The sequence below is a fragment of the Muscardinus avellanarius genome, assembly GCF_963383645.1.
Source record: "Muscardinus avellanarius genome assembly, chromosome: 3".
NCBI lineage: Eukaryota > Metazoa > Chordata > Mammalia > Rodentia > Gliridae > Muscardinus > Muscardinus avellanarius.
The window spans coordinates 108,691,778-108,719,612 of NC_137788.1; the positions used below are offsets into that span (position 1 = coordinate 108,691,778).

The following is a 27,835-nucleotide window of genomic DNA, read 5'->3' on the forward strand; positions in this document are numbered from 1 at the left end:
TTCTCAAAAAAAAAAAAAAAAAACCTACGGACTGTGGTCAACGAGGAGAGGAGATCCTGGATGCCTGGGGCTGAACGGAGACCGGCTGCTGCTGTGGTGACCCTGCGGCAGAGCAATAACCATCCAATAAAAACAGCCTCCCCCTGCAGTCTGCTGCTTCATGTTGTCGTTATCCCAAAGGACCACCAGAGGGCATCCGCAGGCAGCCTTGGGGCCACCTTGGCTGCCAGAGAATAGGGATTCATGAGGTTGGGGTGGGCAAAGGGTGTGTCAAGAGCTATGAAGATGAACCCTCTCCTCTCTAAGATTATTCTGAGGTATTTTCACAGGAACAAAGCTCAGGGTATTTCAGATCCCTTCTGCCTGGCAGTACACGTGCACAGCAGTGCGTGCGGGCTCTGGGCTGGGGCTTTGCTGTAAGAATTGAAACCCGAGCCCACTCTAGCTGAAGTCTCATGGTGGGTGGAGCAGAGCACACGGAGGTCCCTGGACGCAGGCGCCAGAGACAGCAGAGGTGGAGAGATTCTCAAGTCCCAAGAAGGAAGCGATTTGAGCTGGGGATGTTGGTGTCTCAGGAGAAGCTTGGAAGGATTTCACGAGGGAGGGGAGAAAAGTGTGGGGTGTGAGCGGGAGGATATTTGGCAGGTTCACAAAGCAAACTCTGAGTTGGACAATAAATTACTTTTTTTTAGAAAAGATTTTCATGAGCAATGGGTCAGCACTCCTTCCTGCAGAAGATTTGCCTTCTGAGCGTTTCCTCCCAGTTGTAGGGGAGAGTCCACTCCTGGCCTGGCTCCAAGGGGGTCAGCCCACTCTTGGCTTCCTTAGATGGGCAAGGACAGAACCCCAGCTGCAGAGGCTGCTGGCATGGCAGCGAGCTCGGAGAGTGCCCCGTGGCCTTGGAGGGGATGGACCCAGGCGAGAACAGGAGGTCAAATGGGCAGCTCCGTGTGTCCCAAACCTGGAACACAGTGAATTCTAAGCCCCTGTTTCTTTTTCCGTTACACCAGGAATTGAATCCGGGGCAATCCTACCTCTGAGCTACATCTCCAGCACTTTTTTTTTTTAATTTTTAGTTTAAAAACAGGGTTTCCCTAGGTTGCTGAGTCTCGCTGTTGCTGAGGCTGTCCTAAAACCCGCAAACCTTTTGTTTCAGCCTCCCAAGTACTGGGATTAAGGCATGTACCACCCACCGCTCCTGGCTCTGAGCCTATTTCTTCATCTGCGGGAGGGACAATGATGCCTCTCAGCTGCAGGGAGAGTTTAGTGGACTAAAACGTGACATATGGGGAGTGCCTGGGGCATGTGGTGGGCACTGGCTTATTTCTGTGCCTTTTTCCCCCTTTTTGTGGTAATTCGAGGGATTGAATCCAGGAGAATTCTACCTCTACGCTATACCCACAGCCCTTTTTTATTTATTTATTTTTTTTTGGGGGGGGGTCTCACCCTGTTGCTGAGGCTAGCCTTGAACCTGCGATCCCTCCTGTCTCAGCCTCCCAAGTACTGGGATTACAGGTTTCTCAGAGTGGACAAGCAAGCCCCAATCTCAAGTAGAACCCTGTGGACCCAAAAATTCTCCCATCCCCCCACTGCAATGGCACTAACCCAGACTAGACTCATTTCCTCCTAATAGGGGGTGAGGGAACTGTGCTGAGGTCATGTGCTCTCACTGAGAGCTGGAAAAAGAAGCTATGGTCTGAGAAGTTAAAACATTCAGTTAAAAATGGGGTCAAGCCAGGCATGGTGGGTCATGCTTGTAAGCCCAGCATTTGGGAGGCTGAGATAGGAGGATCACAGTTTGCAGACAGCCTCAGCTACAGCTACTTAGCGAGGTTCTTTGCAACTCAGTGAGACCCTGTTTCAAAATAAAGAATAAAAAAATAGGGCTGGGAGTGTTGCTCGGAGGTAGAATGCCCCTGGGTTCCAGCCCTAGTACTGAAAAAAAAAAAATAATAATAATAATAGTAACTACCTGATTAACTGATCACATCTAATTTAAAACTATTTTGCTTGAGGGGGGGTGGCTCAAGCCAGGTTGGTGGCACATGCTTGTACTTGGGAGGCTGAGACGGGAGGATTGCAGGTTCAAGACCAGACTCGGCAATTTAGTGAGATTTAGCAATCTAGCGAGATCCTGTTTCAACAGAAAACAAAAATAACAACAACAAAAAAGATGGGCTGGGGGTGTAGCTCAGAGGTGGAAAGTCTCTGTTCAATTCCCAGCACCAAAAAAAAAAACAAACAAAAAAAGAAAAAAGAAAAAGAAAACAATGGAGCTCAATATATAGCTCCTCAGCCTCCATGCTCAAAATCCCATGATAAGAGCCAAGAATGGTTGCGCACACCTGTAATCCCAGTACTTGAGAGGCCGAGACAGGAAGGTCACAGGTTCAAGGCCAGCCTCAGCAATTTGTGAGGCCCTCTGCAACTTAGTGAGACCCTGTTTTAAAATGAAGATTAAAAAATAGGCTGGAAAGCTGGGTGTGGTGCACGCATGTAATCCCAGCATTTGGGAGGCTGAGACAGGAGGGTCACGGTTCGTGGACAGCCTCAGCTACTACTTTGTGAAGCCCTTTGCAACTCAGTGAGACCGTTACAAAATAAAGGATAAAAAAATAGGGCCGGGGGTGTAGCTCTGAGATAGAATGCCCCTTGGTTCCATCCCCAGTACTGCCAAAAAAAAAAAAAAAAAAAAAAATCTTGATAAGCCACAGTCCCCACGCTAGGGTGGTCAGGAGAGTTCCAAAAACCCAAATGGCTTGAGTATCTTCACACATCTTCCTACATGTGTTTCACCGTATCACCTGGCCCACAGCTGTTCATATAACCTCTCCCAAATTTAAAAGGTGGCCTGATTTGTTTTTGCAGAGCTGGAGATAGAAGTCAGGGCCTCATGAATGCAAGGCTACTCGTACCGAGTGCCCCAGGATTAGATTTTAAATCCAGCTAGTGCTACAAGGAGAAGACCATTAACTGGCATCTCTGTATCACCTACCTTTGGAGTCTCACTTGTGTGTGTTGACTGGGAGCAGAATGCTCTTTAAAAGCCCAGTGAAGAGGAATGGGACAAATGCTGGATGGCCTCAGTGCTGACTCCCAGAGCCCTCAGATTTAGAAAAAGTGTGTGTGTGTGTGTGTGTGTGTGTGTGTGTGTGTGTGTGTGTCGCTAGAAACCACAAGCTGCCTCTTGATCAGTTGGCTGGCCTATTCTCATCTGTCTAAATATAACATGTTAGCTGTCATGGTGGGGCACGCCTGTAGTCAGTATTTGGGAGGCCAAGACAGGATCACAGGTTCAAGGTCAGCAGCCTCAACAATTTAGTGAGACTGCTTCAAAATGAAGAGTGAAAAGGTCTGGGGTAGCCCAGTGGTAGAATGCCCCTGGGTTCCATCCCCAGCACAATAAGTAAATAAAGCATGCTGAGGCTTCCCTAAGAGGAGCACAGTGGCCTGATACCCACCCATCTTGCTGTGGGTCACCCTGGGCAATGTTTTGTCCACACAGGGAAGTTCTGTGTCTGCCTGGGGTGAACATGGTGGCAGGCGACTGGAAACTCATTTTCTCTTGGGCTGACCGTCCCAGGGAAAAAGCCTTGTACAGGGCAGGCAGGCATCATTTTGAGTGTGTGTGTGTGTGTGTGTGTGTGTGTGTGTGTGTGTGTATTCTTTTGTGTGTAACTGGGGATTAATTCCAGGGCCTTCTCCATGCTAAGCAAGATATCTACCAGTGAGCTATATTCCCAACCTTTTATTTTGAGACAGGGTCTACTAGATTGCCCAGGCTGGAACCTGTGATCCTCCTGCCTCAGTCTCCCGAGTAGCTGAGATCACACCTGGCAAGCATCATATATATTTGTGTGTGTGTGTGTGTGTGTGTGTGTGTGTGTGTGTGTGTGTTACTGGGGATTTAACCCAGAGGCATTACCTTTGAGCTATGCCCCCAGCCTAATTTTATGTCTTATTTGGAAACAGGGTCTTGCTAGGTTGATGAGAGTCTCACTGCTTGCTGAGGCTGTCCTCAAACCTGTGATCCTCCTGTCTCAGCATCCCAAATACAAGGATTATAGACGTGCACTACCTCACCCAGCCAAGCATCAGTTTAAATGAAGTGGATCCCAGAACTGCCAGAGGTAAACCTAAGACTCTGTATAAAAGCAGAGTATAGAAGGGATGTAGAAGTATAGTCACGATGGTCAACAGTGATGACCAGCACAGTGGGACCCAAGGCTGACATTCGTCTGGGATACTGGGCAGTGTCCATTCAGTTGGCCAGAGGCCTGATGCCCAATTGTCGAATAGTCTTAAGATCATCCCTAGATGGGCATGGTAGTGCACGCTTGTAATCTCAGTACTTGGGAGGCTGAGACAGGCAGATTGCAGGCTCAAGGGTAGCCATGGCAACTTAGTGAGACAATGTTTCAACATATAAAATAAAAATTGGGCTGGGGGTATAGCTCAGAGGTAGGACGCCCCTGGGTTCAATCCACAGCAAAACACACACACACACACACACACACACACACACACACCTGGTTGTGCACCTATGACCCCTGGTGGAGGCCTGGCACTGGGTGATGGAGAAGCTCCTGAACACTAAGGCCTGTGGAGCCATGGATGGGGCTTTTCTCCCCCAAAGCGACACGCTACTCCAGATCTTAGGAGGGGTGCTGGTTTCCTGCTGAGGATGCCCCCCAGTTGGAGGCCCCTGAGCAGCAGCATGCTGAGCAGGAACAGGAGAAGCGGGGAGCCTGGAGGAGCTGCCGAAGGGCTGCAGCTGAGCAGAATAGGATCTCAGAGGCGCCTTTGTAGGACCGGGTGGAGTCAGCTGGTTCTGGCTCAGCTGCTCAGACTGGAGTTTATCTCGCATTTGCTTACAGCTGCCTGACAGTCTTGAGCGAAATAGTGCCGGGCCTGCATCTCATTTGCGCGCATAACCCTATGGCTCCCCAGCCAGCTGGCTCCCCACCAATAGACGCTCTCCTCCACAGCTTCCCCAAAAGGAAATGAACAACACCCTGTGCTCCCTTTTCTTCTTCTCCCTCCTCCCCCTCCCCTTCTCAGCTGCACCCCTGCCTCCCTGAACAATGTTATTTTATAAGAAAACCCTGGAGAAAGCAGAGCCCTCATCCAAAGGTGGTGGGGGAAGATCCTCTAATGGAGCATTTTCTGCTGGGTGCCAAAATATTTTTCTTTTTTTTTTTTTATTTTGTTTTGTTTGTTTTGTAGTGGGGGTTGAACCCAGGATGTTCTACCTCTGAGCTACACTCCCAACCCTTTTTATATTCTATTTTGAAACAAGGTCTCAATAAGGTTGCTGAAAATCTCCCAAGCTGCTGAGGCTGACCTCAAATCTGACCTCCTAGCTCAGCCTCCAAAGGATTACGTCAAAACATTTTGTGGTTGGAGGAGCCTCAAACTTTACCTATTAACCTCCTCCATGTATGTGTATCCCACTAACACTGGCGAGGTATGATGAGGAGATTGAACTTACGGCTCCTGCTGGATGAAGGCTACAGAGCAGAGAAAGCACTTGGGGAGGCATGTTTCACCACATTTATGTTGTTTCTACCATAGTGCTTGGCATGTGGCAGAATTAGATTAGAACTGGCAGGGAAGAGCTGAGCATGGTGACTATGATCCCAATACTTGGGAGGCTGAGACAGGAGGATTGCAGGTTCTAGGACAGCCTCAGCAAGAAGTGAGACTTTCATTAACCTAGCAAAACCCTGTTTCAAAATAAAAATAAAATAGGTCTGGGTGTGTGTGGCTTAGAGGTAGAATGCCCCGAATTTCAATCCCCGGTCACACACACACACACACACACACACACACACACACACACACATGAATTGGCAGGGGAGAGGGAGGGGCCAAGTCTATACTGATGGACTTAAGTGCTCATTTGCTTTTTGTGTCTTAGGTTTCAGGAAATACAAGTCGTTTCCTCCTTCTTTCCTTTTAATTGTCACTAGTCGGTTAGACCAAAGTATAAAATTTAGAAATTCACAGGGAACCTTAAGAAAAGAGCAAATACATCACAGCACAGAAGCTTAATAATAACAATAATAACAAAGCCGTAACAAATGGCAGGAAGGTTTGTCCAGATCTTGAGGGAGACAATCTGCCAGGTTTCTGGAGGACAGCGATTCAGGAAGAGGCCTCCTCTCCTTTCTTCCATCTCCCTCTTTCATAAAGGGGACCTGACCCATAGCACCCTGAGCCCAAAACAGTGAGTGAAGCTGGGAAGGGCAGGAAGGACCTGCCAAGGAGGGGCCTGGCTACAGGGCCGATGCTCACAGGGCTACTGCGTGGATTCTAATTTATTTACCAGCTAAGGATGGATTTTGAAACATATGATTTGTGGATAGGAGCTCTGCTGGCATGCTTTCTCCAGGAACCGGTCCATGAATCTACAGAACGTAAAGAAGAAGATTCAATCATGAGTGTCATCCGGGGCCCCGGACCCCCAGCGCTGCTCCTTGCCTGAGGCAAGCTGTACAGAGGGGCTCCCTGGGCTGCAGCCTGAGGTCTGGCGTGATCAGCTGCCTGCCCGGCAACAAGCCTGTGCCTGAGAAACTGGCACCTGATGCTACAGGACCCATGGGGGCCTGGGTGGATTCCCAGGATAGGATCGCAGGCGGGCAGCTCCGGCTCTTGTATTTTCATCAAACCTCCCCCTCAGCTAAATCCTTTCTGTGAATTCATTGCTCATGAGAATAATCAGCCAAAGCCCTAGCTGTCTCTGCACAAGTACTTGGGAGGAAAGGAGCCCGATTTAGGTGGTCACCTTTGAAGACCCCAGTAGATACACAGAATGTTGAAGTGCAAAAAGCATTCTCTCTGTCTCTCCTGTCTCTGGGCTTCTCAGGACTGAACTCAAGCTGCCAAGACACCGGGGAGCCGCCTCTGCCACGGATCCACTGCTGGCAGTGCCAAGCTCTCCCCACGACCTCACCCTGCAGCCTGGTGTGCACTCTTGTGTCCCCCTTGCAGAGCCCCTCAGCGGGTCAGCGGAGGAGGCTAAGCACCTGAATGTCCCGTGTTGAGGGACAAACTGAGGACACCTGTCCTGCCTTTTCCTGTTTTCTTTCGTGCTATTCGTGCATCTCCTTTATGGACTCCTTCCTTCCCATTCCCTTCTTCCCCAAGCCCTGCCCTGGGTACACTTTCTAATCTCCTCCCTTTATTTAGCAAAGGAGTGGAAAAATTAATTTTAAAACTTGGGCATGAATTAATTTCAAACCTTGGGCATGAATACTGTCTTAACTGAGATTCTGGAGTTGTAAAAGCCAGTGCTTTAAGACACCCTGCCATTCCCTCTGCTTGTCTATTTGGTAGAATCCAAGCAGATACTTGGATTCATAGACTACAGGATTACAGTTCTGAATTTTTGATTGTCCTGAAATAAAGAAGCCTTCCATTTCTTCTCTCACTCTTCTATTCAACTCTCTTCTCTCTCCCTACATTCATTCCCACCATTTCCAAGCCTGTTTCCCCAGAAGGAATCTTGCAACATGAGAATTGTCATACAGCCCCCAGCAGCCTGGCTCCTGTCTCTAATACCACTACTTCTTGACTCTGTCCCCAAAACAGTGGTGCATACCTTTTCTGAAGCTATTCACCTCTGTCACTGATTAACCCTTTAGAATAGTGAGATCCATAAGTTTGGGGTCACTGCTTGCTTCCCCTATTGATGCTAATTTTGTTTCTGGCAAGCCTCTAAAGGGTTTCCTTATCTTTACAAATCAGGCAGCAAGTCTGTTTTTCACATTTGAAGATTTCAGAACATGTCCCACTCTAGCTTATGCCTTTCCAAGGCAAAGAGCCCCTCGAGTTTCCACTGGTCCTCACGGCATAGATCCCCCAAACCCTGATCATTTAACAAGCTATGGGCCTGATGACAGAACTTGATGACGGCATCAGAAGGTCACCTGTCACCCAGGGGAAGGCATCAGGGTTTCACCAACCCTGCAGGTGTCACTCACCGCCCTTAGATGGGACGCCGGGCGTACTTCCGGCGATGCATCTCGTCCACCCGCTCCAGGTACCAAGTACCCGGGAAAAGGTTGTTTGTGTCACCAGGTGGTGAGAAATTCACTGTGGAGGGAGGAAAAGGGACCATACTTACAAAAGGCTACATGAGATCGAAGAAGAGGAAAAAAAAAACCACTAGAAATGCCTACAGGTTTATCATGAAATGCCCCTGATCCCCAGCCACTATGAATATGCCAAATAGAACACTGGACCAGCAGAGGAACCAGGGAAGCAGACCTCCTGGGTCTGATGCTTAAGGCTATTAACCATTTTATCATATAAGTTCAACATTTTTCTACAGTGAACACGTTCTTCACTCACTGAAATCTTCACCATCCCCCTTTGCAGTGGTGCCTAGGAGGAGGTGTGTCTCAGAACATCCTGCTCCCTCATCAACACTTCCTTCTGAGCGGGAATATCTCTAATACATTACACCACTTCAGCACTCTGTTCATTAATGTGCATCTCAGGTGCTGGATTGATTTAGTTAGCTACTATCTTTGCTCTAACTTGAGGTCAGTGACCACCAGCTCTCCGTCCTCTGGGACAGTCCAATCCCCTATGTCCTTTCTTCTTTTCAGACCACTCTGCAAATCACTAACCATGTGCCACTTCCAGTTTTTTTGTGAGAATAAACAGTTAACTGTGGTTTGAAAAATGGTCTCTGGAGCAGAGCGTGGTAGCACACGCTTGTAATCCCAGCATTTGGGAGGGTGAGACAGGAGGATCACGGTTTGCAGGACAGCCTCAATTACTTAGTGAGGACCTCTGCAACTCAGTGAGACCTTGTTTCAAAATGAATACAAAAATAGGGCTAGGGGTGTAGCCCAGAGGTGGAATGCCCTTGGGTTCCACCCCCACTACTGGAAAAAACAAACAAACAAACAAACAAAAAAACAACAACAACAACCAACAAATGGTCTCTTTTTTCTGGTGCTAACTTTGGCTTTTGTTTTCTTTTCATTTGTTTCTTATTTGTTTAGAAGGGGTATGATCTTTCGTTTTAATGTTTGGTGGAGAAAGGGAGTAATTGTGAGGAGATGGCAATATCTGCTGGTAATTTTTTTTTTTTTCAGGTCTGGGGATGGAACCTAGGGACAGTTGACCTCTGAGCTACACCCCCTGCCCTATTTTTTTTATTCTTTATTTTGAAACCGGGTCTCATGAGTTGCAGAGGGCCTCACAATTCATTTGATATCTTTGGAAATGCTATAAAGTTGGTTTGATTTTAGAAATGAAACGACTGAGGTAGGTTCAATAATTTCCCCCAAACAGCCAGTAGACGACACGGCTCACATTTAGATTTGGGTCTCTGGCTCTAACGTCTAGGTTCTTGCAAAATCTGAACAAACAGCATAGTTCAAGGACTGTACTTCCAGCGGTCACAGGTCAACTCCGGTTGATGCTGGGTGGTTAGCTACCATCTCTGCTGGGAAGCTCTACGCTGCCTCCCGCCTCTTTCCATCTCTGCCTTTTGCTCCCTGCCCAGCTCTTGTCCTTTTGACAACAGATCTTCTCCCAGTCATATGTCATGGTCTTTATTATTATTTTTTTCTTTTAGCGCTGGGATTGAACCCAAGGGAATTCTATCTCTGAGCCACACCCCAATCCCTATTTTATTTTTTTGTTTGGAAGCAGGGTCTCACTAGGCTGCTGAGAGTCTTTATAATTTGCTGAGGCTGGTTTTGAACCTGTGATCCTCCTGTCTCAGCCTCCCCAGTATGGGAATTATAGGTGTGCACTACCATGTCCAGCTTTCTCAAAAGTCTTGACCCTGGCCCAATGCTGGATAGCTTTCTGATGAACCCCTGGCTCGTCACTACTGGTCTGGAAGGTGAGAGGAGCTGCCTTCTCCTCCTCTTTTCCTACACCACTTCTTACCCTTGTGGTAGAATTGCTCTCTTTGGTTCATTACTTCCGTGAATTCCTCAGGAGACATGCGCTTCCGGGAGGCAAGGCGTTTGGGCAGGTCTGAAATACTGGACACCAGCTTCTCCAGGGGGGAGCCTGGGAGGCCAAAGCAAAATGGTTAAACTTTCTTCAAGGTCATTATCACTCTTGCCAACAGAGAGCCGGGTTCTGTGGGAGCTTCCACCCCAGGAAAAAGTACTCCCTGTGTGCCTTAGGCTGCCAAGAAATGATAAGCAAACATAAATGTTAGCAAAACCTACAGGCAGACACACTCATTTTGTTTATTTTAGTGCTGGGACTGAACCCAGGGACATTCTATCCCTGAGTCACACCCCCATCCCTATTTTAGTTTTTATTTTGAAACAGGGTCTCAATGAGTTGCTGAAGACCTTGCTAAGGCTGCCCTCAGACCTGTGATCTTCCTGTCTCAGTCTTCTAATTCCTGGGGTTAAAGGTGTGCATCACCACACCAGACACACTCATTTAGTTAAAGTATATTTCACATAGTGCTTAGATGTATTTCCTTGATCAAGCCAGTCATAAAATAATCAACAAATACTCAAATACTCAAATATCTCAAATCCATCAACTTCTCTTTAACTAGTTGCCACCAAACCATTATTATCTTTTGCCTAGACTATTTGTGGAAACAATCTAACTGATCTCCCCAACCCCAACTTGTTCCTTTTCAGGCTAGTTTGTAAGTAGTAGATAGAGAAGTGCTTAAAATATGTTAGGTAGCCCAGTGCAGTGACTCAGGCCTGCAATCCCAGCACTTAGGAGTTTGAGGCAGGAAGATCACAGGTTCACGGACAGCCTTAGCAATTTAGTGAGAGCCTCAGCAACTTAGCAAGAATCTGGGGATAGAGCTCAGAGGTAGAATGACCCTAGGTTCAATATCCTAGTACAAAGAAAGAAAGAGAGAAAGAAAGAAAGAAAGAAAGAAAGAAAGAAAGAAAGAAAGAAAGAAAGAAAGAAAGAGAGAAAGAGAGAAAGAGAGAAAGGAAGAAAGAGAGAGAGAAAGAAAGGAAGAAAGAAAGGAAAAAAAGAAAGAAAGAAAGAAAGAAAGAAAGAAAGAAAGAAAGAAAGAAAGGGAAGGAAGAAAAAGAAAGAAAAATTCACTTCATTTCCTAAACATCTCTGGTGATTTTCTTTGCTCTTAATTACAACAGCACAACCTCAGCAGTTGCGAGGCAGAAAATAGCTGCTTGCAGACGAGTCTTGTCAGTTGTACCTACCTGATAGACAATTAAAACTCACCTGGAGAAGCATCCTGGGACACTCGAAATGAAAATAAACTTGCTGCTAGGCCAGAGCCGTAGGAGAAGGCGCCGATCCTGGAGCCAGCCAATTCCTGGGCAGAGTGACTGCAGGGAAAGAATTGAGAAGCAAAACCACACGGGTGTTATGCTCCACGCTTCAGCCCAGCGCCGTCCTGTCCACCTCATGCAATATAAGTTCTCTCTGAGCACGCTGCATGAAGAGATATTTGGGGTAGAGCTGGGACAGGCCTAGGAGTAGGAAACCTTGCCAACAGGAGAGCACACAAAGCCCAAAATATATAAGGCTCAGGGAGCACATTGGAATTGTATGGTGTGACGGGAACTTCTCACTGCTCACAAGAATAGGCTGAGAGCACGTCCAGGAGGAGGCCAGACCTCTGGACTCACCCGAGGCCCCAGGTGACCAGGAGGATTCAGCTTCACTGGGGATGGAACCTAGGTGCACTCTACCTCTGAGCTACACCCCAGCCCTTTTATTTTTTTGTTTTGAAAGAGGGTCTTGCTAAGTTGCTGAGGCTGACTTCGAACCTGTGATCCCCTGTCTCAGCCTCCCAAGTATTGGGATGCAGGCATGCGCTACCACGATCAGTGTGATTCATCTTTTTAGTTAACCCTTATCAGTAATAATTTGATCAAGTTTCTCCCTAAATATTTTTCCTAAATTATATGTAATATTTCCTTATAAACCCCACAAAATAGAAAGTCAGTAAAAGTAACAGCTAACATTTGAACACCAGGAGAGTACTGCTTGTTTTTACATATGTAATCCTCATTAAAACTTTGGAAAGTAGGTATTGTTATTACACATATTTTACAGGTATGAAAAGCCAGACAATACAGTTTTTTATTTTGGTCTGTTTCTTTGAGACAGGGTCTCTGTTGCTCATGCTGGCCTCGAGCTCCTGGGCTCGAGGGATCCTCTTGCCTCTGCCTCTTCAGCAACTGGGATCACAGGCTTTCACCACCACACCTGACCCAGAGGAAGTATTTTTCCAAGGTCAAAGCTAATAAGTGGTAAAGAGATTTGATTCCAGGTTGTGAACTCTGAAGCAAGACTTGCATAACCACCATGCTGTACTAAGTACAGAGGTTTAAAATAAATGAAACAAAAATATGCTCAAAAGTTCTACTATTTTTGTGCCGTACCAAGTAGGTCTTGCACGGCCCCCAACAAGCATGTTCCTGACTTGAAGACCACTGTTTAATACAGACAGTAACTTTGCCTATACATACACCCTCTATTTTCTTCCTTTTTTTTTTTTTAATACTAGGGATTGAAACCAGAGACATTCTACCTCCAAGCCACACTCCCAACCCTATATTATTTTTACTTTGAAATAGGTCTCAGTAGGTTGATGAGAATCTTACTACTTGCTGAAGTTCTCTTTAAACCTTCGATCCTTCTGTCTCAGCCTCCCAAGCCAAATTTTGGGATTACAGCTGTGCGCTTTGAAACAACTTTCTTTCGCTAACACTGAGCTATATCCCCAGCCCTTTTGAAATGTATTTTTTTTATTTTTTTATTTTTTTATTTTTTTATTTTTTTGGTGGTACTGAGGTTCCTGGAAGCCCTTCTACCTCCGGGCTACACTCCCAGACCTATCTTTACATTTTTATTTGGAAACAGGGTCTCCTAAGCCAGCGCGCGTGGCTAGCTTTGAACCTGCGCGATCCTCCTGTCTCTGCCTCCCAAGCGTGGGGATTACAAGTGTGCGTCACCATGCCTGGCTTTTTTTAAATTTTGAGACAGAGTTTCACTAAGATTCCCAGGCTGGCCTCTAACTTAGGAATTCTCCTGCCGTAGCTTCTCCCTTCCTTTTTTTTTTTTTTTTTTTTTTTTTTTTTTTTTTTTTTGGTGGTACTGGGTTTCTCTGGGCTACACTCCCAGACCTATTTTATATTTTTATTTGGAAACAGGGTCTCTTAAGCCAGCGCGGCTGGCTTCGAACCAGCACGATCCTCCTGTCCCCGCCTCCGTGCGACACCACACCTGGCTCCCTTCCTTTCTTTTAAAAGTGTGAACAGAAGAAGAACTGAAGTGAAGTCAGCCTCTTAGACACTGGGGCCGGGGAGGAGCTGGGCCGGAGACGGTACTCACTGGGACAGAAGGGAGGCCAGGCAGCCGTACAGGGACGAGGTGTACATGTTCCCGTTGTGCGTGGAGAGGTAGAGGGAGGCCTTGGTTTTCTCATTGAACATGTCCAGAGAGGCCTTGAGAAGTGCTTTATCCACGTCCTTGTTGGTGTAGGTTTCTTCCAGCTTTAGCCCCCTGGGAAGCGGCCAAAGATGGGCAGGTGAGGGGCCATGGGAGCGAGCGAGGGGAAGGGGACCGGCAAGGGGGAGCAACGCCTTCTGGAGAGAAGCCTTTGGGCCCATGTTTCCATCACAGTACTCTGGAAAAGGCAAACCTGGCGGCAACAGGGCTACCAGGCAGACCATCTGGAGCAGGTTTTCCTGGTAGACTCCGTTCATACTTTATTTATTTTTTTGCAGGTCTGGGGATGGAACCCAAGGACATTCGACCTCCGAGCTGCACCCCCTGCTCTATTTTTCTTCTTTATTTTGAAACAGGTTCTCACTAAGTTACAGAGGGCCTCACTAAGTAGCTGAGGCTGTCCACCAATCGTGATCCTCCAGTCTCAGTCTCCAAATGCTGGGATTACAAGCCTGCACCACCACGCCCAGCTCCGTCCCTAATTTTAAACAGTCTACTAGAAAATCAGAAATAAAATCAAACTATAACTTCTGCGTGGCATGCCTTCTTAACTCAGCACCTACATATTCAGCAAACATGAGGTTGGTTTGTTAATTTTATGTGCATTTATTAGTATCCTCTACATACAAGGAAAAGAGGGGAAAAACATCTTTGCACTAATGCCAAGCTCTATGACAGATGTCCTCTCCAAATCAACTTGTGTTGTATCATTTTCCCTATTTCCAGAGAAAAGTTGTAGGTGCACCTGTGCGTGGACACACACACACACACACACACACACACACACACACATGCATTATGTATGTGTGTAGATATATTTGTGGTGTTAAACCATCATATGAAATTATTATTATTATTTGTAACTGGGGATTAAACCCAGAACTTTGTGCATATTAAGTACACTAACTATATCCCCAGCCCCTATTACATTATTATTATTATTATTATTATTATTATTAATAGTAGTATTTATTACAGTGCTGGGTATCAAACTCAGGACTTTGCACATGCTAGGCAAATGCTCTCCACTGAGCTATGTCGCTAGTCTCCTATAATAGTAGTGTGTGTGTGTGTGTGTGTGTGTGTGTGTGTATGTAGCTAAGGATTGAGCCCAGGGGCATTCTACTGCCCAGCTACACCCCCAGACCTATTATTTTTATTTTGAAACAGGGTCTCATTAGGTGGATGAGATTCTCGCTGCTTGCCAGGTTATCCTCAAACCTACAATCCTCCAGTGTCAGCCTCCCAAGCGCTGGATACAGGGTGCGCCACCACGCCCAGCTGAATTATGCTCCTTTTAGAGATGGGAGAAGACATTAAGAAGGCAAGTGAGGAGGGGACCTGTGCTCCCAGGTTGCCAGGCTCTGTGTCTGTGTCTGTGTATGCTGTGAGGCCTTCCAGTGCAGGGATCACAGACTCATGTTCATTTCAATATCCAGAGAGTTTAGCATGATGCCTGGCATGTAGCGGATGTTCAGAAAATGTTCACTAACTAACTCATGTGTCCTCACTGCCCCTTTTCCTTATTCTCTATAACCACTTAATCCAGAGGTACAGGTGAACTCAGCAGGCTCTGCCAGGTGACACAAGGAAGGACCACAAAGACTTAGCCCGTCCTGCCTCCATATAAGGACTCAGCATCCCTTCCGTCATATGGGAGGATGGCCCTTTGCTCTGCACAGGACCATCCGCTGTCCAGGCTCCTCCTGGCACACTCCTCCCTAGGCTCGAGGCTCCCATAGAGAGGACTTACCTGAAGGCCTCCAGTCCCTTGTACAGGTTGGTCTGCGTATCGTTGCTGGATGACAGGAAGTCATTGAACATCAGGCGAGCCAGAGATTTCTGGACCATCTTGCAGAAGGGTGTGTGAAAGATCATGTACTGTATATCGTCGAGGGTGAAGGGCCGGTCGACGCCAGCTGGGAAGGACAAGAAGGTGGCGTGGTGATGTGCTGAGTACGTGGGCTCTCTGAGATCTAGCTGCGCCAGAGGACCCCGGGCCTTCCCGCAAACTCGCTCCAACCTCCAACCAACACCTGAAGTTTGTCCATTCATCTTACATGCATTTACTAAGTGTCCTCTATGATCAGGGAAAGGGAATGAGGCATCATTGTTTGCCAGCTTCTGCTGTCTGCAAATCAATTTTATGCTCTACCATTTTCTAGAAGAGGAAACAGAGTCTCCAGATTATTATGTGTCCAAGGCCACCCGACTCAAAAAAGACAGCTCTGAATTTACCTATACCCTACAGACAGTGTCTCTTCTGCTGAAGAGGAAGAAAATTCCACTTTTGCCTCAGGAGAGTTGAGGACTTAGTGCTGCGATTCAAAGCAGCAGTCATCTGCACTTCATATGAGAACAAGGAGCAAAATTAAAATGATGTAAGAATTGAGAGGAAACCAGAGCAACTAGCCAATAGCCATTGCACAGAGGAAGGCAGAGCGAGGGAGCGGACTCCACCACGGGGTCACCTCTGGCAGGAGGTACCCCCTGCAGGCCAGGGTGAAGGGGCAGGAGGTGGTTCTCCAAGGCCACCCCGAAAGCATCCGTGCCCTGGCACTGACTCTGACACCTGCCTTTTGCTGATGCCCATCCAGATGCGCTCAGGCGGTAGGAACACTTTTCTTTTTTGAAACAAGGTCTTGCTACGGTGTAGAGGTTGACCTCAAGCTTGTGATCCTCCGGTCTTAACCTCCCATGTACTAGGCTTACAGGTGTGCATCATCACACCTGGTGGCCTTTTTTTTTTAAAAGTGGATTTCTTGCCAGGTACAGTGGCACACATCTGTTATCCTAGTCATGGGGAGGCTCAGAAAGGGGGTTCTGAAGCCCTCTTCAAGTTCAAGGGCCAACCTCAGCAACTTAGTGAGATGAGACCCTGTTTCAAAATAAAAAAGGACTGGGGGAGCCCAGCATGATGGTTTATGCCTGTAGTATCAGTACTGGGAAGGCTGAAACAGGAGGATCACAGGTATGAGGGCAGCCTCAGCAAGTAGTGAGATGATCATCAACTTAGCAAGACTGTTTCAAAATAAAAATTTAAAAAATAGTTTGGGGGTGTAGCTCAGAGGTAGAATGCCCCTGGGTTTCACCCCCAGTACCAAAAAAAAAAAAAAAGAAAGAAAAAAGGACTGGGGAGTCTAACTCAGAGATAGAAGATAGAATACCCCTGGGTTCAATTCTCAGTATATATAAATACATGTATATATATTGGGTTCCTCTTTATTTTAAAAATAAAATTTATTTTCTTCTTTTCTGATTATGAAAGCCGTATGTAGTTTTAGTTTTAGCTGCTGCTATTGTTATTGTTGCTATTAAGCAGAGAAATTTAGAAACTAAAGTCAAACATAAAATATTGTCATCCGGAGAAAAATCACTTAGTACCATTCAGTATTCAGAAATTATAGGTGAGATTTCTCAACATCAGTAAGTCTTAATTTAGTGTGCGTGCGCGTGTGTGTGTGTGTGTAGCACTAGGGATGGAACACAGAGGCATTCTACCTTCAGGCTACACCTCCAGCCCTATTTTATTTTATTTTTTTATTTAGAAACAGGGTCTCCCTAGGCTGATAAGAGTTTCACTACTTGCTGAGGCTGTCCTTGACCCTACGATCCTCCTGTCTCCGCCTCCCAAGTACGAGAATTACAAGTGTGTGTCACCTTCAGCACCTGCCTTCAATCAGACTTTAAAAGATGGCAAACCACAAACTAAGGGTCAAACCCTGACGACTTGGAAGCAAGCCCCGGCTGCAGTAGGATGTGATCACCCTGCCTCACACACTCTGTCTCCCCAGGTGGGGACACTTGCTACTTTCATATTGGTGGCTTTGGCCCTGGATTTGTTGCTGTCATTGTTAGCGTGTTACAGGTAACATTATACCTGCATTTGGACGCCTTTTGAATGGACTTTGGCATAGACCCAGGCAAGTGTCTCAGGAGGGGACACACAGCAATTCTCAGGGAAGGAGAGAAGACCTGTCTTTGGTTTAGGGGTAGCCCTCGCCACAGGCTGTGCCAACACAGTCCCTCCCCGCCGTGTGCGCCCCGTACCTTGCTTCCACTGTTTCTGGATCTTCTGGCGGTACGTGGCGTAACACCGGTCCAAGGCCCGTAAGTAGCACTGGATGGAGAGCTTCCCGTCCACCAGCGGGTACTCCGAGGCCAAATTGGGCTTGTAGAAGTCATAGGCATTCTCCATGTGGGTTCCCCGAAGTCCTGGAAAGAGGAAAGAGGGGTTCAGGGACTGACTGCACGATGCAGGCGCCTCCACAGCAAACGTGGGAGGGCCGTGTGGGAACGAGGCTCCAGGTTTCCTTCTGTCTCCTTGATGGTACACCAACGGGAGCTGAACCGATGGCTGGCTGATGTCAGTGGGGTTCGCATCTCCTCCCACACCTATGTGGGCTTACCAAACCGGGGATGGCAGCCCCGTTCTCCAAGGAAGGCTACGTTATGCCCATTCTCTTCTTCCACTGTCAATTGCCAGTTTGGTTCTCTAAGATTTCCTCATCAGCATCATTATTCCACTCCTTGATGGTGCAGAAGAGCCTCCGATCGCCCTCTTCCCCTCTGCCCTACCCTCTCCTCCCCAGCAATACCATCCGCAAACCCATGCTGATGACCTGAGTAGGAATTAGCAGCTATGTGTCTGGCTATACAATGCACAGCCTCTTTTTTCTGGCCGACCACAAACCTTGCTCCAGGGCTAGCGGGGCCTCGGGTCCAATCAGCATCGCCACAGCCCCAGCCCCACCAGTGGGGCGGGCGTTACCGCTGGGATAGACCGCGATGTCTCCACAGACCACCAGTGCATAGCGACCTGCCAAGACAGACAAGATGTCACTGAAACACTGTCAAACCCAGAGGAGATAGAGAGCCCACTGTGTGCCTGGCACAAGGTTAGGTACCGGAGATGGAGGGGGGCGGGGATCCCAGCCCTGTGGAGCTTGAGCTCTAGTAAAACTCAGGATAAGCCAGGTATGGTGGTGCACGCTCGTAATCCCAGCACTTGGGAGACTGAGACAGGAGGATGGCACAGTTTCGAAGCCAGCCTCAGCTACTTAGTGAGGCTCTCAGCAACTTAGTGAGACTCTGTTTCCAAATAAAGTATAAAAATAGGTCTGGGAGTGTAGCCCGGGGGGTGGAAAAGCCCCTGGGTTCTACCCCCAGTACCACACACACACACACACACACACACACACACACACACCCCAAAACACACCTCAGGATAGATTTGAAATGTAAAGTCAAAACTCAGCATGCTAGCTGAACCCAGTGGTACAAATCTGTTATCCCAGTAACTGGGAGACTGAGAAAGGAGGATCACAGGTTCAAAAACAGTCTCAGCAACTTAGTGAGACTCTGTTTCAAAATAAAAAAATAAGCTGGACGTGGTGGCACACGCTCGTAATCCCAGCATTCGGGAGGCTGAGACCAGAAGATCTTGGTTTGCAGAAAGCCTCAGCTACTTAGTGAGGCCCTCTGCAACTCAGTGAGACCTGATTTTAAAAATAAAAAATAAAAAATAAAAAATAGGGTAGGGGCTGTAGCTTGGAGGTCAAATGCCCTTGGGTTCCAACCCCAAACCCGCAAAAATAAATAAATAAATAAATAAATAAATACAAATAAATAAATAAATACAAAGGGATGGGGGTGTAGCTCAGAGGTAGAATTCTCTAGGTTCAATCCCCAATACTGAAAAACAAAAACAAAAGCCTCAGTGTACTCACATTCTAGCTATATAATATGCAGTTATTCAGAATTCTATTTCTGAAATCAATGACAAATGTATTAACTGGTGCTTATATAGACAATTCACGTTGGTAACAATCACCATGATCCTGAAATATCTTCCAAATCATAGAAGGCCAAGAAAAAGGGAGGAAAACCAACATTTAAAATAGGAACTACATAAAAGCTATCCTTGAACAGTTTTTTTTTTCCTTCGTGTTAGCAGATATTGAATCCAAGCCCACTCTACTTCTCAGCTACCCCCAGCCCTATTTTATTTTCTGTTTTGAAACAGGGTCTCATTAAGTTGCTGAGGACATCACTAAGTTGTTGAGGCTGGTCTCAATCCTGCAGTCCTCTTGTCTCAGCCTTCCACAAGTGTGTGCCACCACACCTGGCTATAAAACAATTCTTAAAACAGCTCAATGAGGTAGTTAATGTCAACATTTACGGATGAAGACACTGCCCTCCAAACGGATTAAGTAACTTGTCTAAAGTCTCATACCTTGTGAATACAGGATTTGAAATTCTAACCAAGTTCAGGCTGGATCCCAAACTGCTGCTTGGTACTACTCTCGTTGTGAAAAGAGTTAGTGTTGAGTAGCCACATATAATGTAAGTGAGTCATAGTAACTAGCTCTCTGATGGACTATTGTCCAATAAGTAATTATTATCTTGACTATGAGTTGTTCCACTTTAGTCTGATAGAAGTACTTCTATCAAAACTCGAATCTGTGTGAGACATGCAAGTGATTTTAGTGTCCCATCTAACCTGTGAGGAAGCCCTGGACTTCACCTGTAGCCTTGGTGGGAGCCTTATTTTCATATAATTTAAACCTCGTGATAAACCGATATAGCGGATATAGTAATAACTTTTTACATAGGAAGAAACTGGGGCCCAAAGAATTCAAGTCACTTGCCCCAAACTACATAGCTAAGCAGTAAGATAAAGATGTAGTCGGGATTCTAATGTAAATTCATGAAAGTCCAAGGACCTTTTCTTAAGAATTATAATAACCCCAGGCTGGGCGTGGTGGCGCACGCTTGTAATCCCCGCGCTTGGGAGGCGGAGACAGGAGGATCGCGCAGGTTCGAAGCCAGCCGCGCTGGCGTAAGAGACCCTGTTTCAAAAATATAAAATAGGTCTGGGAGTGTAGCCCGGAGGTAGAAGGGCTTCCAGAAACCCCAGTACCACCAAAAAAAAAAAAAAAGAAGAATTATAATAACCCCAGTGTTTTTTTTTTTGTGTGTGTGTGTGTGTGTGTGTGTGTGTGTGTTTATTTGTGAAAAATTAGAATCTATAGAAAAAACCCTTATAAGTCATTTAGAGAAAGGTCAGTAAATTTGACTATAAAAATCAAAACCTCGTATAAAGAAAAAAGTCAAAAGGTAACTGGGTATTTACGATATTTGTAGCCAACAAAATCTATTTTCCTTCATTTATAAAAGTCTCCTAAGAAAGACAAGTTATGTAATGGGAAAATACTCAATAGACATTGTAAAAAATACTCAAACTGTCTTACAATGAAACAAAGCAAAACAAAATCATTATTATTTTACTTATTGACAAAAATTAGAAGGCTTGGTAACATGTATTGTAAAAATGTAATTTAGTGTAATTTAATGCAACATTTTAGAGGCAATTTGGAACATTTTATTAAACCTTTAAATCAATATACTGCAGTTCAACTTCTAGGATTATGCTCTTCTGTTTTATAATAAGTACAGTGTTTAAAGCTGAATCACTAAGTATATGCTTTCAGGTACATAGAAAATAACCTGAAAGAATACATAGAAACTTTTAGTGTTCAATTCTGAGAAGTGGTCATGGGAGTCAAAGGGGACTTTTTCTTTACTTTACACGCTTTAGTGTATGTGTGTGTTTTTCCTCCAACTCTAAGCTTCATTTACTTACACTTTTAAAAAGACAATAGAACATGTGAGCTCTCAGCAAGTCTGGGCCAGTCCCGCTCTCTTCCCCTCCTGCCCTGTCTCTTCTCTGTTTTGGATCAGAACTCCCCGAGGAGCTCCAGAGCCCCTCCCTCCCACCCGAGGGTCCCCGGTGGAGGCCGGCTAGGTCAGAGCAGAGGTCATCCACACTGGCCTCTTCTGGTCCTGGTGGTTGGTCTCCTCTTCAGACGTGTAGTCCAGGCCTGATGTGTGCTCGGGCTCAAGCTTAGACGTGCTTTTTATTTTACAGACAAAGCTAAAAAATCCACATGTCAATATTTTATTTTTCTACCAAGACATCATATGGAAGAAAGATGCCCCTGCAGCCCTATCTTCAGCCACTCAGCTGAATCTACTTGTTTGAAATGACACACTTAAGCTGACAACACTCCCAAGAACAGGCTCCCTGACTTTTTGTTAAAAAATCATCCCTTAGCTGGGCATGGTGGCCTATGCTTGTAATCTCCATACTTGGGAGGATGAGACAGGAAGATCACAGTTTCTCCGCTAGCCTCGGCTACCTAGTGAGGCCCCCCACAGCTTAGTGAGACCCTGTTTCAAAATAAAGAATAAAAAATAGGACTCAGAGGTAGAATGCCTCTGGGTTCCATCCTCAGTACTGCAAAATAAATAAATAAATAAATAAATAAATAAATAAATAAATAAATAAATAAATAAATAATAGTCATCTAAGACCGGGCGTGGTGGCGCACGCTTGTAATCCCTGAGCTTGGGAGGCAGAGACAGGAGGACCGCGCAGGTTCGAAGCCAGCCACGCTGGTTTAAGAGACCCTGTTTCAAAAATATAAAATAGGTCTGGGAGTGTAGCTCGGAGGTAGTAGGGCTTCCAGGAACCCCCAGTACCACACACACACAAAAAAAAAGTCATCTAAGAAGCAATGGGGAAGCTGAGAAGCAACCCTGATAGGATTCAGCCTCCAGCCCCAGCTCCTTTCTTACCCACTGCACAAGCAGCACCTACCGTCCCAGTAGCTGGACTCCATCCAGTTGGCAGCGTTGAAGAGGGAGGCGGTGCCGCCATAGCATGCGTTGGTGGTATCGATGCCCTCGATGTCGGTGTTGCCTGAGTCCTGGAAGAGCTCCATGAGCACCGTTTTGACGGCCTTGGACTTGTCGATGATGGTCTCAGTGCCCACCTCCAGGCGTCCCACGGCGTCCCACGGAAGCTGCGTGCGCTCCATCAGCCGCTGCACCACCGTCAGGCACAGGGAGTTGATGTCCTCCTGCACGGAGCAGAAGCCCATGTGGGTCTGGCCCAAGCCCACGGTGTACTTCCCGGCCTCCACTTTGTTGTACTTCTCCAGGTCTGTTTGGTCCACATACTGGGCTGGGAAGTAGACCTCCATGGCCAGGATGCCCACATCTTTTGGCCAGGTATCTGTTTTGGCCAAGGGGGCAGCAGCGATTGTAGAAAACCTGTGGGGCAGATAACAATCATAATCTTGCAACTGGTCTGGAGCCAGTTTCCCCCCAAAACAGTCATATGACAATCTGTTAATTCATGTTTTAATATACTTTGAAGCTGCCAGCAAATGAGTAAAAATTTAGTATTATTATGTCATTTAATTGGATTGACCCTTCTACTCTTATCACACAGTCTGTTTTTCCTGTTCTCAATATTGCTACATTAGAAGCTGGGCATGGTGGTACACACCTGGAATCCCAAAATTTGAGAGGCAGAGACAGGGTTGCAAGTTCAAGTCCAGCCTCAGCAACTTAAAAGATCTTCATCAAGTTAGCAAGATCCTATTTCAAAATAAAAATTTAAAAAGGGCTGGGAGTCTAGCTAAGAGGTAGAATGCTCCTGAGTCCAATTTCCAGTAACATGTGTGTGTGCACGCGTGCCCACGTGCGTGCATATGCGCGCGTGTGTATCTACAGTAGCTTCCTGATTACTGTTTGTATAGCAATCCCGTACTTGTATACTCTCAACCACTAAAAGTCTTTACATTTCTGTCCTTTTATACTTTCAACATCTCGGAGTTTTTATATTTAACGTGTATCTCTTATAAACTGTGTATAGTTGAGTCTCTTAAAACATTTAACAGTCAGGTGTGGTGGCACATGCCTGTAATCCCAGTTCTTGGGAGGCTGAGACAGGAGAATCACGGGTTTGAGGACAGCCTCAGCAACACAGCAAGACCTTGTTTCAAAACAAAACATTAAAAATAAGACTGAGAGATGTAGCTCGGAGGTAGAATGTCCCTGAGTTAATCCCCAGTACCATTAAAACACACACACACACACACACACACACACACACACACACACACACACATTTCTAACAAATCTGACAACAGGGGTGTTTCAATTAGAGTATTTAGTCATTTTTTAATATTTATTGTAAATATTGATATAGCTGGAATTAAGTCTATCACTTATTTGTTTATATTTTTATATGAGTATGTGATCTTTGCTTGTGTGTGTGTGTGTGTGTGTGTGTGTGTGTGTGTGTGTGTGTGTTTTCCAGGAATTGAACCCCCCCCCAGCTACATCTCCAGCCCTATTTTATTTTTTGTTTTGAAACAATCTTGCTAAATTGCGGAGGACCTCACTAAGTAGCTGAGGCTGGCTATGAGCCTGCAATCCTCCTGTCTCAGCCTCCCAAGTACTGCCATTACAAGGATGCACCACTATCCTTGTTTCTTTATTCTCCTTTTCTTGAATTATTTCTGATTAAGCAAATATTTGTTATTCCACTTTATTTTTTATTTTCTTTTAGTGGTGACCCTAGAAATTAATATGCATACTTATTATAATCTAACTTAATACTTCTACTAGGGAGGGGACATCAGCAAGAAGGCTAACCAGAAGTGCCTGCCGTGTTTCCCTTCACAGCAAGGAAAAACTGTAGCTATTTCTCTGGCATGTTTGAGTCAGAGCCCTGGAATTAAGTGGGAATGTGGCAAAGACATTGCAGAACATAGAGATATGTCATAATTTTATAAAAAGGGAACTAAACTCATAGTATCTACCCTTCAATTCTCAAAATCGATTGTGAACAAAATGATACTTTTCTGAGAGGGCAAAGGGCAAGAGGGAGGCATCCAGAAGCTCCCACTCATGCCACAAATACTTAAAAGGCATTTACTTTGGGGAAAGTCAGAAGCCTTTGTTGGCCCTTAGCAAAATTTGAAGAGCTGCCAGTCTACCACGCCACAACATTGTCTCAAAAAAAAGAGCCCAGCTCACACTGTAACCTTTCCCATCCTGAGTTCTGTTACATGGTGTTGTCTTGATACCCTGCCAACCTTGAGTTTTGTAAAGCAGGCATGGTGCTGCTTACCCATTAGCTTGGCTAACCCAACCCTGTGAAATAGCCAGGTGGTCCTGCCTACCCTCCTATAGCCCTGGAAAGCAGCTGGACAGGACACACTGAGGCTTTTAATCACAGAGGCACACTTTTTGCTGCCCAGGAAGCAGCCTTCCAACAGTCCTGGGAAGCAGCTAGATGGCCCTATCCATCCTCCTGCAGCCCCCAATATATATTTGAGATGGCCACCCCAGAAACTTAAGCTGCTGAGGCCTGGAAAAGCAGACAGGCAACCCACCCTCCAGGTTGGCCTCTGGAGGTCCCACAATGTCAATCCTGGCTTTCAGCTATTTACAAGAGCCCTGCCTGGGTCAGCTAGTGAGGCCCAGCTGCTGTTCAACCCCTCAAACAGAGACAGGCACCCTCCTTACTACTAAGCATGGCCATCTGGGGTGCCACACCCACTTGGTCATCCGAGGTGCCTCTGTGTCCCCATATCATCCATGGAAACTAACAGGTGTCCCCCCAAAAAGCACCACACATGGAGCTGCTAGTGAATCTATCTTGCCTAGGAGAGCCTCATCCCAGGTGGTGGCGCAATCCCACAACTCCCATAGCCTGGGCCACTGAAGCCCCACAAGTGTCACCAACATTAATTGCATCTGAAGAAGTGACAGCCACTACCTTCAAGTACGCATCTGAAAGCAACTCAACTGCAGTCTAACAAATACCCATGACATATCAGCTGGAAAAAATGAAGGCCACCAATATAAAACTGGTAGAGGTAATCAACCCACTAAATGCAGAAACACCAACACAGGGACATTAGAAGCACAAAAAAACAAGGTAACATGACACAATGAAGGAACACAATGATTTTCTAGCAACAAACCCCAAAGGAAAGATAAATAATAAATTGCCTGAAATAGAATAAAAAAGTAATTTAAGGAAAATCAATGAAATGCAAAAGATATAGACAGACAATTTAATGAAATTAAGAAGATAAATAAATGAATTACAAAAGCAAACAGAGAGAGCTCATTTAAAAACATTGGAAGATGGGTGTGGTGGCACACGCTTATAATCCCAGCATTTGGGAGGCTGAGACGGAGGATCACGGTTCATGGACAGCTTCAGCTACTTAGTGAGGTCCTCCGCAACTTAGTGAGACCTGCAAAAAATAAAAAAATAAAAAAATAAAATTTGGAGCTAAAGAACTCAATAAATGACATAAAAAGTACAGTCAAGATCAACAACAGTATAACAACAGGTTGAAGAAATAATTTTTGAGCTTCAAGAAGACAGGTCTTTTTAAATAATCCAGTCTAAAAAAATAAAAAATAAGGAAGAAATAATTTGAACCTTATGTGAAGCATAAGCAGGCCAACTTTTGCATTATGGGTATTCCAGAATGGGAAGAGAAGAGGAAAGTCATAGAAAACCTATCCAATACAATAGATGCTGAAAACTTTCAAAATCTTTGGAAAGATGTGAATATCCAGGTTCAGGAAGTTCAAATGGGCTCTAATAGATTTGGCTAAAAGAGATCTGTTAAAGCTGGGTGTGGTGGTGCACACTTGTAATTTCAGTACTTGGGAGCTGAGAAAGGAAGATCACAGGTTCATGACCGACCTCTGCAACTTAGCGAGACTCTGTTTCAAAATAAAAAATATAAAATAGGGCTAGGAAGTAGAATGCCCCTGGGTTGAATCATTACATACACACACACACACACACACACACACACACACACACACAATCGAAAGTGTAAGACAAAGGGAGAATTCTAATAATACCAAGAAAAGTGTGTCAAATGATATATAAAGAAATCCCCTTAGACCAACAACATATTTCTCTGCAGAATTATGACAGGCCAAGGGAGAATAGAATAATATATTTAAAGTCCTGAAAGAAAAAAATTAATCACGGACCAGGAATAGTATGCCCAGAAAAGCTAAGCTTCAGAAATGAGGGAGAAATAAAACTTACCAAGGTAAGATAAACCTGAGGGAATTTCTCACCACCTGAGAAGGATGCTTGTCTCTGTCTGAGGGGGTTACACAGTGGCCCATGAGAAATGCTTAAAGGAGCCCTACCCTAGAGGTGAAAGGATGATAACTACCACTATAAAACATCAAAAATGATAAAACTCAAGAGTAGAGCAGACACACACACACACAAAGAGACTAAAGCCCCATCAGCACGTGAACTACCAAAACTGAAAGATGAAAGAAGAGAAGAAAAAGGGAATAAAGAATATATAGAATGACCAGAAAAAATTAACAGATAACAGGAATATGCTTATACTTATCAGTAATAACTACAAAATTAAACTGTTTCGATATTCCAGGTAAAAGACATTGATTGGTCAGCTAAGCATGGTGGCTCATGCCTATAATCCTAGTATTTGGGAGGCTGAGACAGGAGGATTGCAGGTTCGAGGCCAGGCTCAGCAACTTAACAAGATCTGCAGCAACTTAGTGATACCCTATTTCAAAATAGAAAATAAAATAGGGCTGAGAGTGTAGCTTGGAGTTAGAATGCCCTTAGGCACAACCTCCAGTACCCATCCCCCCAAATATATTGACTATTTTAATGTTTTAAAAACAAACCAAAAGCCAAAAGTCAATGATATGCTTTCTGCAAGAAACTCACTTAACCAGTAAATACACTACAAATAAAAAGACAGAAAAAGAAACACACATAAATGCAGCTATATTTATATGAGATTAAATGGACTTTAGGTTAAAAATGGTAAAAAGTAATAAAGAATGTCTCTATATAATGATGAGTGGATTGATTCAGCAACAAGAAATAATTGTAAATACATATGCACCCAGTGCAGGAGAACTGAATTGCAGAAAATGAACATTAATGTAAAAGGAGAAATTAACTGTAACACAGTAAGGAACTTCAATGCCCCACTTTCACCCTCAAGTCAGGCCATTCAGAAAAAAGTAAACAGAGATAACAGAATTAAGCTCGAGTAGAGGCCAGGAGACCCTAACAGACATTTAAAAATATTTCACCCAACAGCTGCAGAATTCACATGTTTCTGATCAGCGCATGGAACATTTTCCAAGCTAGGTCATATTTTAGTCTACAAACAAAAACTCAACAGATTGAAAAATCTGAAATCATACCACATATTTGCTCTGGCCAGAATGGAATAAAACTAGAAATCAGCAACAAGGGGTAACTTCAGAAATTGTACAAATACATGAAAATTAAACAATATTGCCTCTACTGACAAATGGGTCATTGGAAAACATCAAAAGGGAAATTTACAAACTTTTTGAAACAAATTAAAATAAGAACACGACATATCAAATCCTGTGAGATAAAACAAAAGTAGGACTAAGAAGAAAGCTTATAGCAATAAATGCCTACCTCAAACAATAGAGAGATTCAAATAATCAATCTTATTATGTAACTCAG

The 27,835-nt window shown here is 45.2% G+C and overlaps 1 protein-coding gene across 1 annotated transcript in view; it reads right to left on the reverse strand.

Annotated features, from left to right (window-relative positions):
• Positions 1-7,990: 7,990 nt before the first annotated feature.
• The window catches only part of HMGCS2 (3-hydroxy-3-methylglutaryl-CoA synthase 2), a gene marked incomplete at both ends in the record, with an annotated part of 31,952 nt that continues 12,107 nt past the window's right edge, over positions 7,991-27,835 (reverse strand). The window contains 8 exons of the mRNA XM_080692070.1: positions 7,991-8,097; positions 9,916-10,041; positions 11,206-11,312; positions 13,327-13,497; positions 15,197-15,362; positions 17,494-17,658; positions 18,137-18,262; positions 22,106-22,560. Coding sequence (XP_080548196.1) covers positions 7,991-8,097; positions 9,916-10,041; positions 11,206-11,312; positions 13,327-13,497; positions 15,197-15,362; positions 17,494-17,658; positions 18,137-18,262; positions 22,106-22,560 — 1,423 coding nt within the window. The remainder of the gene's footprint in view (positions 8,098-9,915; positions 10,042-11,205; positions 11,313-13,326; positions 13,498-15,196; positions 15,363-17,493; positions 17,659-18,136; positions 18,263-22,105; positions 22,561-27,835) is intronic.